The sequence below is a fragment of the Gopherus evgoodei genome, unplaced genomic scaffold (genome assembly GCF_007399415.2).
Source record: "Gopherus evgoodei ecotype Sinaloan lineage unplaced genomic scaffold, rGopEvg1_v1.p scaffold_44_arrow_ctg1, whole genome shotgun sequence".
NCBI classification, from domain to species: domain Eukaryota; kingdom Metazoa; phylum Chordata; order Testudines; family Testudinidae; genus Gopherus; species Gopherus evgoodei.
This window is the reverse complement of record NW_022060065.1, coordinates 371,389-389,144: the sequence shown is the minus strand read 5'-3', so window position 1 is coordinate 389,144 and position 17,756 is coordinate 371,389. Positions and strand designations below refer to the sequence as shown.

At 43.4% G+C, this 17,756-nt stretch overlaps 1 protein-coding gene across 2 annotated transcripts in view; it reads left to right on the top strand.

Annotated features, from left to right (window-relative positions):
* Positions 1 to 17,756, top strand: part of TRAPPC9 (trafficking protein particle complex 9) — a 742,651-nt gene that overhangs the window by 392,850 nt on the left and 332,045 nt on the right. For both annotated transcript variants that reach the window (XM_030546427.1, XM_030546428.1), the window contains one exon: positions 15,021 to 15,174. In XM_030546427.1, coding sequence (XP_030402287.1) covers positions 15,021 to 15,174 — 154 coding nt within the window. The remainder of the gene's footprint in view (positions 1 to 15,020; positions 15,175 to 17,756) is intronic.

Genomic DNA, 17,756 nt, shown 5'->3' with positions numbered 1-17,756 from the left:
TAGGATACAAGTGTGGATCAGTGGGCACTGCTGATCAAAACATTCTGATCTCTGGCACTGGGGGCACATTCATGGCAGGAGTGCAATACATATAGACAACATATCTCAGACCATCAACTGCTGTACAATAAGTAACCTTTTTGTTTTGTACATATATCCTGTGTCATGTGACCGAGAACAATTCAGAAGCATAAAAAGATAAGTTAAAAAACTGTAAATTACATGGTGCAGTTTCTGAAAATGTTAATCAAATGGCTGGCATTGTAATAGGAGAGTTATGAGGTGCTATAATTGTCTAGATTCAAGCAAAATAAATCCTGATCTGTCAATAATTCAAATACGGCTTTGACATTGTTGAGTAGAGATCAGATATTCATCTATATATGTATGCTTCTTCACTTAATATAATGCTAACACTCCTCCAAATTTCCTAATTAAGTGAATGAGCTTTGATTATTAGCTTCTTATTTCCCACATGTCCTAATACGTAAATTAAATAGCAAAATCCGTATTTCTATAAATAGCTAACACTTTTCCAGTGTGGCTTTTGTTATGAAAGCATAAGCCATTTAAATGGTCAAATGAAAAAGGTAGAGATTGGAGCGAATTTGTTATCCCTTCTCATTTGCTATTTAGGGCTTCTGGGTTGAGGAACCTTTAGAGAGAATAATTGCAGAATCCATAACATAAACTGCTTCAATTTGAGCATTTAAATAGCTAACATTGTCTTAATGTGGCAGCCTTTTAAGAAATTACATTATATACAGAGGAACTATTCTTTCTTAGCTTGAATTTTTATTATCTGAAATTCTTTGGATCAGATATGTAGATGCCATTGAATTTGAAACTTCAGCATTATGGGCTAACTTATCTTTCATGTCAATTCTTTTAAATAAAATACTTAAGCTATAAGTGCAGTTTGTGAATTTAATTGACCTTTCAAAGATGAATGGAAAAATTATCTTTCCCTCTGCATAGTTCAGATGTTAATGGAGTCCTTTTTTCTTCATGAAATCAGTTGTGAGCTAGGAGGGAGATCATTCCTGTGGGCTGGCTGAGTCATTTTGTTTTACCGTTGCACTTTCATATAAAATATGAAGTATGGATTTTTTAAAATAATTTAAAAAAAATAGAAATCAATGCGATGTACATAAATTTAGAATGCTAGTCTTAGTAAATATCAATGATTAAATACAAGGGGGGCCAATTTCTGGGAGCCATTTAATATATCTCTTAAATTTATGTTCAAACATCATTATGTCATTTACATTGATTTTAATAAGCTGTTGAACTTGTGTTAAATTATATTTGTATTTGCCACATTTTATTATATAGAGTTTTATATAAAATGTAAAATTAATTAGAAGGTATTTGGATGTCAGCTTTTCTGTAAGGCATTTTTTTTATTTGCCTTTGTTTTCAGCCATTGCAAAATTTCTGTGCCAGTTAGAAAGGTAGTTTCTAATTTCTACTAACTCTCTTTTCATGGAAAATGACAGATACCTTAAGAATGTATAGTGCACACTGGGTCTTACAATACTAATATTTTCATTTTACTTCAAATATTTCCTTTTTCAGTAAAAATCTGCCTATATGGTATATTTGGTTCTTGTGGCAGACAGTAATATATCAATAAAGTGGCAATGCATATATATAGGAAAGTGAAATTTCTTGTATCTTTAACAATGCTGTATCATCACTTTAGTGAGAGTTGGTTTACTGATGTTTAACTAACTACTCTCTACAGTTTTGGAAGGTTTGTTATATTTTCCTTAAGTAACCCTGACATGTGCCATGGCACAGCACCATGCAGATATATCTGTGTTGCACATGAGCTGACTTTCATTTCCTATTCATTCATTTAATTTATATTTGACTAATTTGCATCCCTGTAATACTACTATATCATCTGAGCAGCTGTTACAATAATACGGACTTATTTTATGACTAAAACCAGTAGCTTCAAAACATGAATGTTTCATTATTCATGGAAACTTGTCAATTCATTCTTCTCTCCCTCACCAGCAAGGTTATCCTTAGAGAACTAAAAAGGGAAAAAAAAATCTCTTTTCCATGTGCATGGATATTGTTTTACATAATGCAGTATTTTTATGCAAATATCTCATGAGTTATTAAAACCCTCTCCTCTGAAAAAATTGAATTGCTATATTTAAGGTAAAGTAGGTTAAAATGAAATTCTAGTTCCTTTTTTCAAAGCAAGTATAAAAATTTTTAAGTCCTGGGATTTGTGGGTCTTGTTGACTTCAGATTTCAGTTTTCCCCTGAATCATGGTTACTGTTAAGTCCGTGGTTTCCTGTATAGCATAACTAGGCTTGGAAGGATTAAATTTTTATTGTTAAATATTGGTAAACATCAGTATTGCCATACACACACAAACCAATGAAAAAATATTTCCATTGATGAAAGCTGAAATTTAAAGATTGGCAAAGTAAGCAAAATGCTGCTTGTGAACTTAAGAGTTTGATTTAAGGATATTTACTTTGTATATTTTGAAATATGTTAATATTTGTTTTAACTGTTAAAAACTTTATTTTTGAATCACTGTCTACTGTCATTAGATTATTGACTGACCCACCCTGTAATTTCCACAGCTGAGAAAATTTAAATGGTAAAAATAGAAAACATTATTAAAAATAAAGATTAATATTATCAGTCAATTAAAAAAATAGAATTCTGCCAAGCCTAAGCATAACCTTGCAATCTGGGCCTTTGATGCAATAGCTTTTGACAAAATATGAATAATTGCTGTACACTCATTTTTTTCTCTTCTTGTTTGTACTTAGGTACTACTACGGCTTACAAAATGCTAACAGATTTTGAAAACAAAGAGGGACAGTAGTGCAGTGACTCTGACAGCAGATAGAAATTATAAACTAAGTAAGGATTCTGAATCTAGAATTAGTTTCATTGTATGCAGTGTTATAGCCCTGTCAGTCCCAGGATATTAAAGAGACAAGGTGGGTGAGGTAATATCTTTTATTGGACCAACCTCTGTTGTTGAGAGAGACAAGCTTTCGAGCTTACACAGCTCTTCTTCAGGTCTGGGGAATGTACTCCTGGTGTCACAGCTAAATACAAGATGGAAAAATTTGGTTAGCATAACTAGTTGACATGTTTCAAGGGACTATTCTAGGTGAAGTGGCTTGTTAGCACCCCTCCAGTCAGAGCAGAGAAAGGAATTGAATAGAGAGGAAAAGCAGTTGGGGGTGAGGAGGGTTGTTAGTAGGTTCTAGATTGTTGTAATAAAGCATACATCCAGTGTCTTCTGTTCAATCTATGTTTTTTAGTGTCTAGCAAAGTTGTGATTTTAAGCTTTTTCTAGACATTGAAATCATGGACTGAATAGACGCAATAGATGTATGGCTTATTCCAACAATCTGTAATCCACTAACAACTCCCTCTCCAGCTTCTTTCCTTTCTCCCCCGACGTCCCTTCTTTCCCCTCCAACCCTGATGAGTGGAGGGTTGTTAATGGGACAGTTCACCTTGTATGGTCCCTTGAAATATGCATTAACTACTTATGCTAAATTATCTGTTCTTCTTCGAGTGATTGCTCATATCCATTCCAGTTAGGTGTGCGCGCTGCGTGTGCACGTTCGTCGGACGATTTTTACCCTAGCAACTCCGGTGGGCCGGCAGGTCGCCCCCTAGAGTGGCTCCCGCATGGCGCCTGATATATACCCCTGCCGGCCCACCCGCTCCTCAGTTCCTTCTTACCGCCGTGTCGGTCGTTGGAACTGTGGAGCGCGACATAGCTGTCCTCCACGTCCCTAGCTCTCCATTGTCTCGTTGTTCTAATAGTTGTATATAGTTATAGTTGTAATTAGAGTTTTTAGTATTAGTTGTTAGTTGTAGTACTTGTTGTAAATAGTTAGCAGGCTTGGGCTCTAGCCCTTCCCCGCGCCCGGCGCCAGGCCCAGGCCCAGGCCCGGCTTGCCAGGGTTTAAACAGTGCTCGGCCTGCAAGAAGCCGATGCCAACGAGCGATCCCCACGACGCCTGCCTGAAGTGCCCTGGGGAATCGCATATCTCTGAAAAGTGCCGCATTTGTAAGGCATTTAAGCCAAGAACAAAGAAGGAGAGGGATCAGCGCTTAAAGACCCTCTTAATGGAAGCAGCGCTTAAGCCTCCAGCCTCGATGCCGAGCGCCGGCTCCGCTTCGGCACTGGGAAGACGCCGCGGCACCGGCCTTCCCCGGCACCGGGCCCAGAAGCAAGGCCTTCGATGTCTGCCACTCCAGCCAAGCAGATGCGTCCGGAGCGTCCGGCACCGTCTACTGCCGCGGCACCGATGCCAGGGATTCCGTCGACTCCGGGCCCGGGAGGTCCGTCGAGTCCAGTCCCTCACAGCTCCCCCATAAGATCCGGGGTCGAGCTAGTGGTTCCCTCGATGCCGGAGACATTTGCTTTGGCTTGGGACCTGATTGCTTTGACTGAGCCTACGCTACCTCAACCCCCAGTGCCTCCAGTGCAGGTTCTGCAGTCAAAGGGCAAGCCTACGGCCTTGCGAGCTCCATCTCCGGGTTCACCAAGCCGGCACCGATCCCCATCAAGGTCCTGGCACTGTGGACGATCTCGGTCGGAACGCCGCTCGCAGTCCCGGCACCGCTCCCCGCGGTGGTACCAGTCGTACTCGCGGTGCCAATCCTCTTCACGGAGGTCCCGGTACTCCCAGCACCGTTCTGGCTTGAGCCACCGCTACTGGCACCAAGATTCCAGAAGCCGCTCCCATCATCGGCGTTCGGCATCCCGGTCGACCTCCCGGCACCGCGCTGGTGGTAGATCTCGGTCTCGATCTCGGCACCGGTATGACTCCCGGCACCGGTCCCCGGCACCGAGGAGGTCGCCGTTGTCTAGACTGAGGGACCCGTATCAATCCTGTTCGGCTCCACCTTGGCCATCCCGACAGCCATCTGTCTCCTCTCAGACAGACAGCGCGTACGCTATGGACGCGGATAGGCCTGCTGCTCTCTTCCAGGATCCCCCTCCTCAGGAGCATGGACCACAGCAGTGGGGCTTCTGGACCCCCTGGGCATATCATCAAGCCCAAGGGCAGCAACAGGTTCCCCCGTGTCCAACAACGTCAGAGCACAGGGCTCCGGAGGCCACAGTATCTCGTCCTCCCCCGCCCCTGCAGAGGAGGGATTGTCTCACCAGTGGGACCCGGACCTCCCTCCAGAGCTGGAAGCATTGCTCCAGATGGAGCATCCTGCAGATCCACTCCTGCCGGAGGTCTCCTCATCATCCCCCCCCGGATGAGGCAGTGGCTGGAACAACATCCACCAGCCCTCCTCCGCTCGACCTCAGAGCGCATTAAGACCTCCTCCGGTGCGTGGCACAAAACATGAATTTACAGGCCGAGGAGGTCTCAGAAATTGAGGATCCGGTGGTGAGCATATTGTCTGCAGATGCTCCCACTCGTGTTGTCCTTCCCTTTATACGGACCATTCAGGCCAATACCACTACCATCTGGCAGTCGCCGGCATCAGTTCCCCCCGCGGCACGCGGTGTGGAACGCAAATATATGGTGCCATCGAAAGGGTTCAAGTATCTCTATGTCCACCCAGCCTCATGCTCCCTCGTCGTACAATCTGTGAACGAGAGGGAGCGTCACGGCCAGCAGGCCCCGGCACCGAAGTCTAAAGAAGCGAGGTGCATGGATCTGCTTGGCCGAAAGGTCTATTCTGCGGAAGCTCTCCTTAGCTGCTAAACTTACAACACCTGGGCGGCAGCGGACAAATTTAAGGAGTTGCTTCCACAAGATGCACGTCAGGAATTTGCAGCGATCCTTGACGAGGGCAAGAAGGTGGCACGAACTTCTTTGCAAGCATCCCTTGACGCCGCAGATTCGGCCGCCAGGACCCTGGCTTCTGGCGTGACCATGCGCCGAATTTCCTGACGACTGGCTGATTCGGGGGTCATCAGAGGCACAAGTCCTCAGCCGTGTCCACATGTTCAGCAGTCTCTTCGAGAACTTGGGTCTCATCCTCAATATAGAGAAGTCAACGCTAATCCCCAGTCAGAGGATAGAGTTTATCGGAGCACTTCTGGACTCTACTCTAGCCAGAGCCGTTCTTCCTCTAGCAAGGTTCCAGACCTTGATGGCCATTATACGATGACTGCAGTCAGCACCCTTGACCTCCATACACATGTGCCTAACTCTATTGGGCCACATGGCGGCTTGCACGTTTGTCATGCGGTATGCGTGGCTTCGCATGAGGCCCCTCCAGTCCTGGCTCATCAGTCAGTACCGTCTGGCCCGGCACCTTCTGGACGCGGTTGTTACCGTTCCCCAGGACATATTAGGTTCCCTGAGGTGATGGCGCTGGACCAGTCCGTGGTATGTGTGGGGTTGCCGTTCCATCTGCCCCAGCCTTCGGTGTCCCTGACAACAGATGCCTCAGATCTAGGTTGTGGGGCCCATCTCGGAACCCTACGGACACAAGGTCGGTGGTCATCTCACGAATTAGCCCTCCACATCAACGTACGGGAACTGAGGGCAGTCCGCCTTGCTTGCCAAACATTCCATCTTCAACTTCAAGGTCGCTGTGTCTCGGCATTCACCGACAACACAACAACCATGTATTACATCAACAAGCAGGGCGGCACGAGGTCTTCTGCCCTGTGTCAGGAGACCGTGAGGCTTTGGGACTTCTGCATAGCCCACTTCATTCACCTCATCACATCCTACCTTCCCGGGGTTCGGAACACGCTGGCGGATCATCTGAGCAGATCCTTCCGTTCGCACGAGTGGTCCCTTCGCCTGGACGTTGCCCTTTCACTCTTCCAGAGGTGGGGATGTTCCCGGATGGAGCTCTTCACGTCCCGAGGGAACAGAAAATGCCAGATATTCTGCTCCTTTCAAAGCCGGGAACCAGGTTTGGTAGCAGATGCCTTCCTTATCCCCTGGACGACGCATCTGTTCTACGCATTCCCTTTGTTCCCGCTCGTCCACAAGGTCCTTCTGAAGGTGCACAGGGACAGGACCTGCTTGATCATGATAGCTCCAGCGTGGCCCAGGCAACATTGGTACTCCATGTTGCTGGACCTGTCTCTAGCTGACCCTGTCCCCCTGCCCCTTCACCTGGACCTGATCACTCAGGACCACGGCAGGCTACGTCACCCAGACCTGCAGTCTCTGCACCTCATTGCTTGGCTCCTGAGTGGCTGACCCCGTCCGAGCTCCGTTGCTCTACCCCAGTGCGGCAGGTGCTCCTGGGCAGCAGGAAGCCTTCCACCAGAGCGACTTATTCAGCGAAATGGAAGCGCTTCACTTGCTGGTGTGCGGAACACAGTCTTCTCCCCGCTGAGGTCTCTATTTCCATTATCTTGGACTGCATCTGGTCCCTTAAGGAACAGGGCCTGGCGATATCATCTCTTCGGGTTCATCTGGCTGCCATCTCCACTTTTCACCCAGGGGAGGATGGCCGATCGGTGTTCTCTCACCCTATGGTGACAAGATTCCTTAAGGGATTGGAGCGTCTATACCCCCGGGTTCGACACCCTACCCCTACCTAGGACCTGAACCTAGTTCTCACCGGCTCATGTCCCCTCCGTTTGAGCCATTCGCGACTTGCTCACTGCTCTATCTCTCCTGGAAGACTGCCTTCCTGGTGGCCATCACCTCAGCCAGAAGGGTGTCGGAGCTCTGGGCTCTCACTGTAGTAGATCCCCCGCATACGGTGTTCCACAGGGACAAGGTCCAGCTGAGACCGAACCCAGCCTTTCTCCCCAAGGTGCTCTCAGCCTTTCGTGTCAACCAGGAGATCTTTCTCCCTGTCTTTTTCCCAAAACCCCACTCGTCCCGCAGGGAACAGCAGCTTCCCTCGCTGGACGTCAGTTGAGCGCTTGCGTTTTATATAGAGAGAACCAAGCCGTTCCGCAAAACCCCCCAACTCTTTGTGGCTGTGGTGGAATGGGCCAAGGGGTCACCTGTTTCCTCTCAAAGAATCTCCTCGTGGGTAACGTCCTGTATCCGAGCCTGCTATGACTTAGCTCGTACTCCTCCGGGTCACGTGACTGCGCACTCTACCAGAGCTCAAGCGTCATCGACAGCTTTCCTTGCCCACGTGCCCATCCAAGAGATCTGTAGGGCAGCAACCTGGTCCTCCGTTCATACCTTCGCTTCCCATTATGCCCTGGTCCAGCAGTCCAGAGATGACGTGGCCTTCGGCTCTGCAGTGCTACATGCGGCGACTTCTCACTCCGACCCCACTGCCTAGGTAAGGCTTGGGATTCACCTAACTGGAATGGATATGAGCAATCACTCGAAGAAGAAAAGACGGTTACTCACCTTTGTAACTGTTGTTCTTCAAGATGTGTTGCTCATATCCATTCCATACCCGCCCTCCTTCCCCACTGTCGGAGTAATCGGCAAGAAGGAACTGAGGAGCGGGCGGGCCAGCAGGGGTATATATCAGGTGCCATGGCGGCGCCACTCTAGGGGGCAACCTGCCGGCCCACCGGAGTTGCTAGGGTAAAAATCTTCCGACGAACGTGCACGCACGGCGCACACACCTAACTGGAATGGATATGAGCAGCACATCTCGAAGAACAACAGTTACAAAGGTGAGTAACCGTCTTTTCCATGTTGTATTTAGCTGTGACATCCTAAGTATGTTTCCCGGACCTGTGTAAACTCAAAAGTTTGTGTCTCTCACCAACAGAAGTTGGTCAAGTAAAAGAAACTACTTCACCTACCTTGTCCCTCTGTTTCATTGTTTATTTCACAGTGCAAGGATCAAGTTGAAACTAAGTGCTATGCATTCCCCTTCCATATCTCCTGCTTTTTATTTGGAAGCTATCAATTAGTGCATCTTCACAAAATCACTTCAAAACTAGAACATCTTTAAGTTCTTAAAACAATAAGCATAACACAATGGACACTTTTTATCTATAAAATTCAGAACACATTTGTTAAGGCAATGGTACACAGAAGGTGACATACAGCATATAAAAGTTGACTGGTCTAGGCATGTTTCAGTGGAAGTATAGCCTGTGTGTGTGTATCTATAGATTTTCTTCATGATGAATGGTAGATGTGGTGTCTGAGGCATTTCCTTTTTATATATTTGATTTTTAGTAGATTAAAGCCTTCCATTTCAGTAAACATTGAGGAGTAAATGGTAAAGGAGTTTTAATGATACAATACCAGGAAAGTGACAGAACTTCATATGAATTTTTTTAGTAATAGGAGCACTGAAAGGTTATGTAATATAAGAATATTTAAAAGATTCTTTCCTTTGTCATGAATTTCTAACATTCTGATTCTTTCCATTTCCTGCACCGCCAGGTACCCTCATTATAGTACTGTACCTGTTGTATTGTTCTGCAGATTACGCTATGTGATGTTTTTCCCTCTATGGTTTTGCCTCATCCTCACGGTTTATAACATTTATTCTCAGGATGCTACTGTATTGTGCTGCCTGTCTCCCTTGATGTAATATCAGTGCAATATATATCATACACTTGAGCATAGGTGCAAGCATTGGTTAAAATTGATTGAAACAGGGCTAAGAGCTTTCACCATAAGAACCAAGGAGGAGGGTGAGCAGTCTGTGGGGACTTCTTACTCAACCAGGTAGAGAAAGGGAAGATCTTCCGCTGCTTTTATTAGATACGGAAGATCTGTGCTGTTTCCCACTCACTCTTTCTTTAACTATTGTGTACAAGTTCCACAATCTTACAAGGGATGAATTCCTGATACTGACAAGAAAGACAATGAAATAATAGGATACTTAAATAAAAAGTGGAAGACTAATGAATGGCGCTCAGGGAGGGTCTCATAAATTTGATGTGATTTGTCAGTTTAGCATTACCATTTTATGTTTTGTGGAAGGCGCAGCAGATGAATTCCCTGAGGGCCATCACATATTGAGCAAATGTTATCGTTAACAGCAATTTATCATTGATAATCATTTCATTGCAAAGCACACGCCCACAATTAACTCAAATGTTTCCTTGTCTCTTTATCATATGTATTTTGGGTACCTTGACATTAAATTAAATGATAATATCTTAATATTTTGTCATTTAGACTATAATTTTTTTGGTTGGTTTTGTGTGTGTCTATTGAGCTTCTCTGAATCATGTCTGGAAGGAATTTTCTTAGAAATTGAATTTGATTAAAGGTGTAATAAAGCTAAATAAAACATCGATTTACTATATCAGAGGGGTAGCCATGTTAGTCTGGATTTGTAAAAAGCAACAGAGTCCTGTGACACCTCATAGCCTAACAGAAGTATTGGAGCATAAGCTTTCGTGGGTGAATACACACTTCATCAGACGCGTGTACATGCATTTGATGAAGTGGATATTCACCTACGAAAGCTTATGCTCCAATACTTCTGTTAGTCTATGATTTACTATAGAAATTTCTCATTTTTTATAAAAGTTTTGATGGTTGTTGTGGCTGTGGAGTGTTACAAGTGCTGCAGAGTTGTTAATGCTACTAATGCTGCTATTCTTGGGTCTCCGTTGTTTGCTGCACTAGCACAGAATACAGCTGGCTAATTCAGCAGACCTCAGTGTTCATAAAAGGAGACCACAGGCTTGGTTTGGGGATGAAGGTGCTTGGACAAGTTTATTGTTTACAAAGGACAGTGCTAGTGCCCCATAGAAGCTGCAGGTACACTAATACTTGTATGCCTGCAACAAGGTACCAGCGCAATCAGCATAGCAGTATTCTGTTCCCTAGACCAGTACAAAGATGTCTCTCTTATGCCTCCTACTTTTATACATCAATACAAACAAGTTAGGTATTACACTCCAGATGTTGTTAATTAACACCTTATGCCTGCTAGTTCAAACACATGTTCATCCGTTATCCTACCCTTATCCTATGAGGGGTTGATTGTGTTCCAGCACCGTCTCTTCGGAATGTGTTTACATGGCTACTTGAGAACTCTCGGTGTTCTTGTATTTTCCTCTCAGGTCAGGAATGTTGACTAATACTTGGTTGACTCATACCTAGTGTATTGCTGTTCTGCCAAGGCCAGGTCTACTCTGGTTCATAGCCTTTGGTTCATACTGTCAGTTATGCCTAGGGCTCCAGCAAGACCTACAGTGGTGACACTCCTATTCAGTGGCAGCCTGCAGGATCAATAACGGTGCCATCATTGGCTCCTTGCCACAGCTATGCTCTTTGACTATGGAGGAGAATCATGGAGCATTAACAATTTCTCCTGTAAATTACCCTTCATTTAGGTTCTAGCCTGATACTGTGTTCTGGGTCCCTCTTTCCACCTCAAACTTTTATGACTGTAAGTTACTCTCTGTACTTTGGGATGTGCCAAAGCTTTGTCCTGCATTTACCAGGGCTAGAAATAAGACTGAATTCACTGAAATAAATCTTTATTATAGAAAACATTTTCTATTTTGTAGGATATTTTAATTAAAAAATTAAGCAAACATCACAAATTCAATAAACCTCCCTTTCCAACAAAAATCTGTAAGTTGGTTACTTCAGTTACTTCCATTATTCTACATTTGCCAGTCTTAGTACATCCATGAAAAATATTTCCACATTTGAAATTTGCTGAGGCACAGAACAGAAACTAATGTAGTTCCCTCCAACCTTAGGAAATGTACTTGACACTCCTGCTCTTGAGTGAGTTGTATTGCCACAGGAATTATGCTAAAAGCTGGTCTCTTTCATTGTGTCTTGCCTAGGAGCAAAGTCATCAGCAGTCATTCATTTTTTGTTGTTGTCCAAGGTAGCGTATTTTGATTCTTTACTAATTAATTTTTTCCATAGCAGTCCATTTCAGAAAGTGCTTCTTATTTGGTAATTTGACAGGAAACACATTCTATTGGATCCAGGAATACTACACTATATTCAGAAAGGTGTAAATTCTTGTTTTTTATATAATTGTTGTTTATAGTTTAATATCTGATTGTTTAGCACTATACCATAATATTTTAATTTGTTTTCATGCCTCACCATATGCTTGTTAAGTAATTATTTTACTAATTATTTGTTTGTATTACTATTACCGTAAGATGTTGAAAATACTGTCTAGTAGTGGCTGAGATGCATTGAGAGATGCTGAAGCTATGGACTTCATGAGTTTTGCTTACAAATGTTTTAATGTACAATATCTGCATGGAAATTGGGTACTTTTGCAGTTATCTCATGTGCATGAGTAAATATAGGTTTTGCATTTACAAAAATTGTAGGTTTATGTTAGGAAGTGTGTGTGTGTGTGTGTGTGTGTGTGTGTGAGAGAGAAGCTCCTTTTGGCATAGTTATACTAAACAGCATATCTACACTCTGGAGTCTCTTATTCATGTTATAAAGTGACTCGTTGGGGTGCCAGGGTCTTCATTTGTACATCTATATGCAGGGACATGTCAGTGTTTAGTGGTAAATTCATAATTTTTTAATCACCTTTTTTTCTATTGGGGGCCACTGACCCACAGAAAAAATCAGTCGTGGGCCACACACAGCCTCGTGCGGGGTTGGGGGGCAGAGGCTCAGGGCTTCCCCAAGCCTCCAGAGTGGGGTCAGAAATGAGGGGTTCAGGGTGCAGGAGGGGGCTTTGGGCTGGGGCAAGCAGTTGGGATGCGGACTCCGGATGGGAGTGTGGACTCAGGGTTGGGGCTGCGCCAGGGGTTTGGGAAGCAGAAGGGGGCTCTGGGCTGGGGTCAAGAGGTTTGGAATGCGGGAGCAAGCTCAGGCTGGGACAGGGGATTGAGGTGTGGGAGGAGGTTTGGGGTGTGGGCTCTGGGAGGGAGTTTCAGTGTGGGAGAGGGCTCAGGGCTGGGGCAGGGGGTTGGGGTGTAGGTGGGGATGCGGGGAGAGAGTTAGGGTGCAGAAGGGGGTTGGGCTGCAGGTGCGGGTGTGGGCTTTGGGAGGGAGTTAGGGTACAGGAGGCGGTTCTGACCTGGGGCAGTGGGTTTTGGGTGCGGGCTCTAGCCGGGCATCACTTACCTCAGGTGGTTTCCAATCAGTGGCACAGTGGGGCTAAGGAAGGCTCCCTGACTGCTTCTCTGCACTGGTCCCAGAAGAGGTGACCATGTCCAGTCCCTGGGCGGAGGGGGCAAGGAGTCTCTGCGCAGTGTTTGCTGCCTACGCCCACAGGTGCCACCCTGTAGCTCCCATTGGCCATGGTTCCCGGCCAATGGGAGCTGCAGAGCCGGCGCTGGGGACAGGGGCAGCACGTGGAGCTTCCCTGATCGCTCCTGCTCCTAGGGGCTGCAGAGACATGCTAGTTGCTTCCAGGAGCGGCATGGAGCCTATTGGCCTATTTAACCGCCTGGCAACCCTAGCTTCCCCCCGCAGTTAGGCGAGCCAGCGCTTGTGACTCCAGCCACACGGGGGCATCAAGGCTAGGGGCTTCTGATCTGCAGCATGGAGACTTGCCATGGGCCAGATGAAATGAGGCAGTGGGCCATAAATTCCCCACCCCTGTTTTAAGTTATGAGTTTTATAAGTATAATTTTTGAAGGAAACAAAAGTTAAAATTAATTTCAGGGACACATTTTGATATTCCTACAATTTTTTTTTTTTTGGTTTTCTTTTACATTTACTTTGATGCTGTATGGGGTTGAGTTGCTAAAATGTAATTTATAGTGTTTTCTTACTAGCGTACTCATATTTTAAGCAGGGTGAATTTATTTCAATCAAAGTGGTGTAAATCACCGATTTTAATCATAATTTAAATAAGCAACACGAAACCTTGATTTAAATAATTATTTTTAACTTTTTTTTTGCATTTGCACATTTTAGTTATTCTCCTAAAGAAAGATTGATTCTCATCGCTGATAACCATTAAAGCATGTTGATTTGCTACTAAATATAGCCTTTATGTTAAATTTGATGCTTCTTTTTGCTAACCAAGAGGATACACTATAGCTATACATTTATTTAAGCAGTTATATAGCTTAACTTTCATTTATTGACATTCTTAATTTTTACATTGTTAGTATTTTAGAAAATGAAGAATAACACATTTCTTATTTACTATTTTTTTTTTTTTTTTTTTTTTTACTGGTGATATGTATCAAGCTCTGTTTGGATGGAAATTCAGCAAAAAGGCACAAAACAGCATTTTAATTTTTTTATTAAATACTACTACTTTAATACGTTGAATACCTAGAAGAAAACATTTATCACAACATATGTTTCATTTAAATCTAACTGATTTATTAAACAAACAAGTATTATGTGTAGTTAGTGAATTGAACTGATTTTGTGGTTGCCATGTCTTTCAAGATTTTAGAATTAGTACAGCTCATCCTCTTTCACTTTTGATTCAGAGACTGAAAGAGGAAAACAAGCTTTCCTAGCTTTTCAACTCCCAGTTGGTTTCTTAACTTTGAATTAAGTCTTTGAACTAAACTAAAATAGGTTGAAAAACAGAAATGGAGAAAGTATTATCTCTACTGAACCAAGTTTTAGGGGTGTAACCGTTTGTCCAAATGTTAAGTATCAGAGGGGTAGCCGTGTTAGTCTGGATCTGTAAAAGCAGCAAAGAATCCTGTGTCACCTTATAGACTAACAGACGTTTTGGAGCATGAGCTTTCGTGGGTGAATGCATCTGATGAAGTGGGTATTCACCCACGAATGCGCGTGCTCCAAAACGTCTGTTAGTCTATAAGGTGACACAGGATTCTTTGCTGCTTGTCCAAATGTTGTTATTGCATCCTATGTATCTTCATCACTTTGAAAAAGTAAATTCTGCTGGTAGGCTTTCTAGTGGCAGCTTTGAGTTTTGAGGAGCCCCAGTGAAGTGAACCGGTTTCAGGGATGAAGGGATCCCCTAGTGTTTTCTCAATTTACCAGTATGGATCTTTGATCATAACTTGCTTTCAATATTCTGTATCATGAATCATGATATTAATGCATCATTGTGATCCAGATTACTCTTACTGAAGCAATATATAATACCTTTTTGTTTGGTTTGGTAAAAGTATATGAAATGATCTGCGGGAGACATTCCCACTAAATTGTTGTATTAACAATTCTTTTCTTTTCTTCCTTTTTTCCCCCCACCTCAGTATGGCTATCCAGGTTGACAAGTTTAATTTCGAGAGTTTCCCAGATTCCCCTGGTGAAAGGATACAGTTTGCAAACCCAAAGCAACTGGAAGAAGAGAGACAGCAGGCAAAAGGTCTGGAGATCAACAGCAAGTTAGACGTTTGCTGGAAAATTATATCCTTTAATATATGCTTGATTTTTTATATATTGTGATAGACCCAGGCCAGTTAAGTACAGCAGAATAGCACAGAAGGCAGCTATCCTGGCCACTGGATTAACAGTTTTCTGTTCCCTGACTGACCAGAGCAGGGGCTGCTCCAGGCTAATGAGAACACCTGACTCTAATTAACCAGCAAAGAGTCAGGTGAGCCCATTAAGCTAATGTGACCACCTGACTCTCATTAACTATAAAAAGGGCTCGCTACAGTCAGGCAGAGGGGAGCCAGAGGAGAGGAAGTGCAGCTGAAGGGCTGGTTAATGAAGACACCCTCAAACCATCGTTAAGGGAGCCCTAGGGTAAGGGTGAAGAAGGGAGAAACAGGAGAGCTGTGGGGAAGTGGCCCAGGGAAAATGTAGCAGCTCTGGCAGTGAAAGGTTGGCTGCCAACAGCTGCCACCATTAGGATCCCTGAGCCAGAACCCAGAGTAGAGGGCAGGCCTGGGTTCCCCCCAACCCACCACTACAGGAACACCTGCTGGGAGGGGAAGTCAGGCTCCTGTCAGGACAGGAGGCTAAACTGTTCTGAAATAAGCCCCCAGTCACAACAGAGACTGTGGGAGTTCTCAACAGCCTCCTTGCTGGCCTATGATGAAAAGGACTCAGTAGACTGTAACCCTGGACCTAGAGAGAGAAGGGCTACGTGGAGGGTCACAGTAAGCCACTGAGGCTAGCATAAACCACCTAGAAGCACAGAACCCATGGGGGCAAGGTCAGAGCTCTGCCACAATATATATATATATATATATAGCAGCCTTATGACACATTTTATTTTATAATTTATATCACTGTTTAATAAGGTTACTGAAAGGGAAAACAATTAGAACTTAACATTATTACAGACTTCTTAATTAATTGCTCTGTATTTTATTTAGATTTTTCACGATGTTCAGGTCTTAATATAATGGTTGTCTTAATCTGAGTCATATGGGTGTGCTGAAAATCCTGTCTATTTCCCCAACTTTTGGGGAATGCAGAATAGCAGTGAAGTTTGATGTTATATAAAATTAGATTAGTTCTCTCCAAAAGCAAAGTCTGCAAAGCGGTAATGAAATCATGATTTAGCCTTAAAAAGCTGAGAATATTTTTTTAAGTTACACTTAGAATAATAGACGTGTAGAGCTGGAAAGGACCTTGAGAAGTTCTCAAATCCAGCCCCATGCACTCAGGCAAGAGCAAGTACATCTAGACCATCCCTGATAGGTATTCATCCAACCTGCTTTTAAGATCGTTTAATGATGGGGATTGCTCCCTTGCAAGTCTTTTCCAAAACTTAATTACCAGTACAGTTCAATTTTTTTCCCTAAAATCTAACCTAAATCTCCCTACTGCAGATTAGGCCCATTACTACTTGTCCTACCTTCAGCAGACATGGAGAACAATTATTCACTGTTCTCTTTATAACAAACCTTAACATATTTGAAGACTAATTTCAAGTCTTCCCCCTCAATCTTCCTTTCTCAAGATTAAACTTGACCAGTTTTTCTAACCTTTCCTCATCAGTCAGGTTTTCCAAACCTTTTCTCATGTTTGTTGCTCTCCTCTGAGCTGTCTCCCAATTTTTCCACATCTTTCCAAAATGTGGCACCTAGAACTGGACACTACTCCAGCTGAGCCTCACTAGTGCTGTATAGAGTGGGACAATTCCCTCTCATATAACACTGTTGTTAATACACACCAAATAGTAGACTTTTCACAACTACCTTACATTGTTAGCTCTTATTCAGTTTGTCTTCCACTATAACCTTCAAAGCCTTTTCAGCAATATTACCCCCTAACCAGTTTTCTCCATTTTGCAGTTGTGCATTTGATTTTTCCTTCCTAAGTGAAGTATTTTGCACTTGACTTTAATGCACATCTCTCCCTCCCCAATCCTTTTTGGAGTGGTCTGTTTAATTATAGACTTATTTTGTTATGGTGCCTTTGCCCCTTAACGTTCCCTAATAATATGATGATTAAAATAATAATAATGCATTGTACATATATAGTGCCATTCATCCAAAGATTTCAGATGCTTTGTCATCACTAATTATTGAAAATGCACATAAGTGCTGTGACGTGGGTTCGTAATATTATATATCTCTAATGATGATGAGTAAACTCAACCACAGTAAATTGAAAATGACTTGCCATAAGAAGTCAGAGACATAACCAGAAATAGATACCAAGAGTCTTGATGCAAAGTTCCATGTCTTGCTCATTAGACAACATTTAAAAAACTATCCATGCTATGAAAAATTTCTGTTTAACCAAATCTCCTATATAATATTGCTAGTAGATTCAACCTTCTGACATCTATTAAAATATTTAAACCCTTCCTGATAACATGGATGAGGGTCTTACACTGGAATTGGTGACATGCTGTAATAATCCTAGTGCCCTCATCTTTTTGGTTGTTATTGAGTAGCAATATTAATGTACCTATTGCATTCTTTATTTAATTGCAAAAAATATATCAAATAATTTTCTGAGTGACAGTTGTTTGACCTATCTAGGTGAGGGACATGTGAGGGACTAATGCGCCATTTGCATCTCCTTCC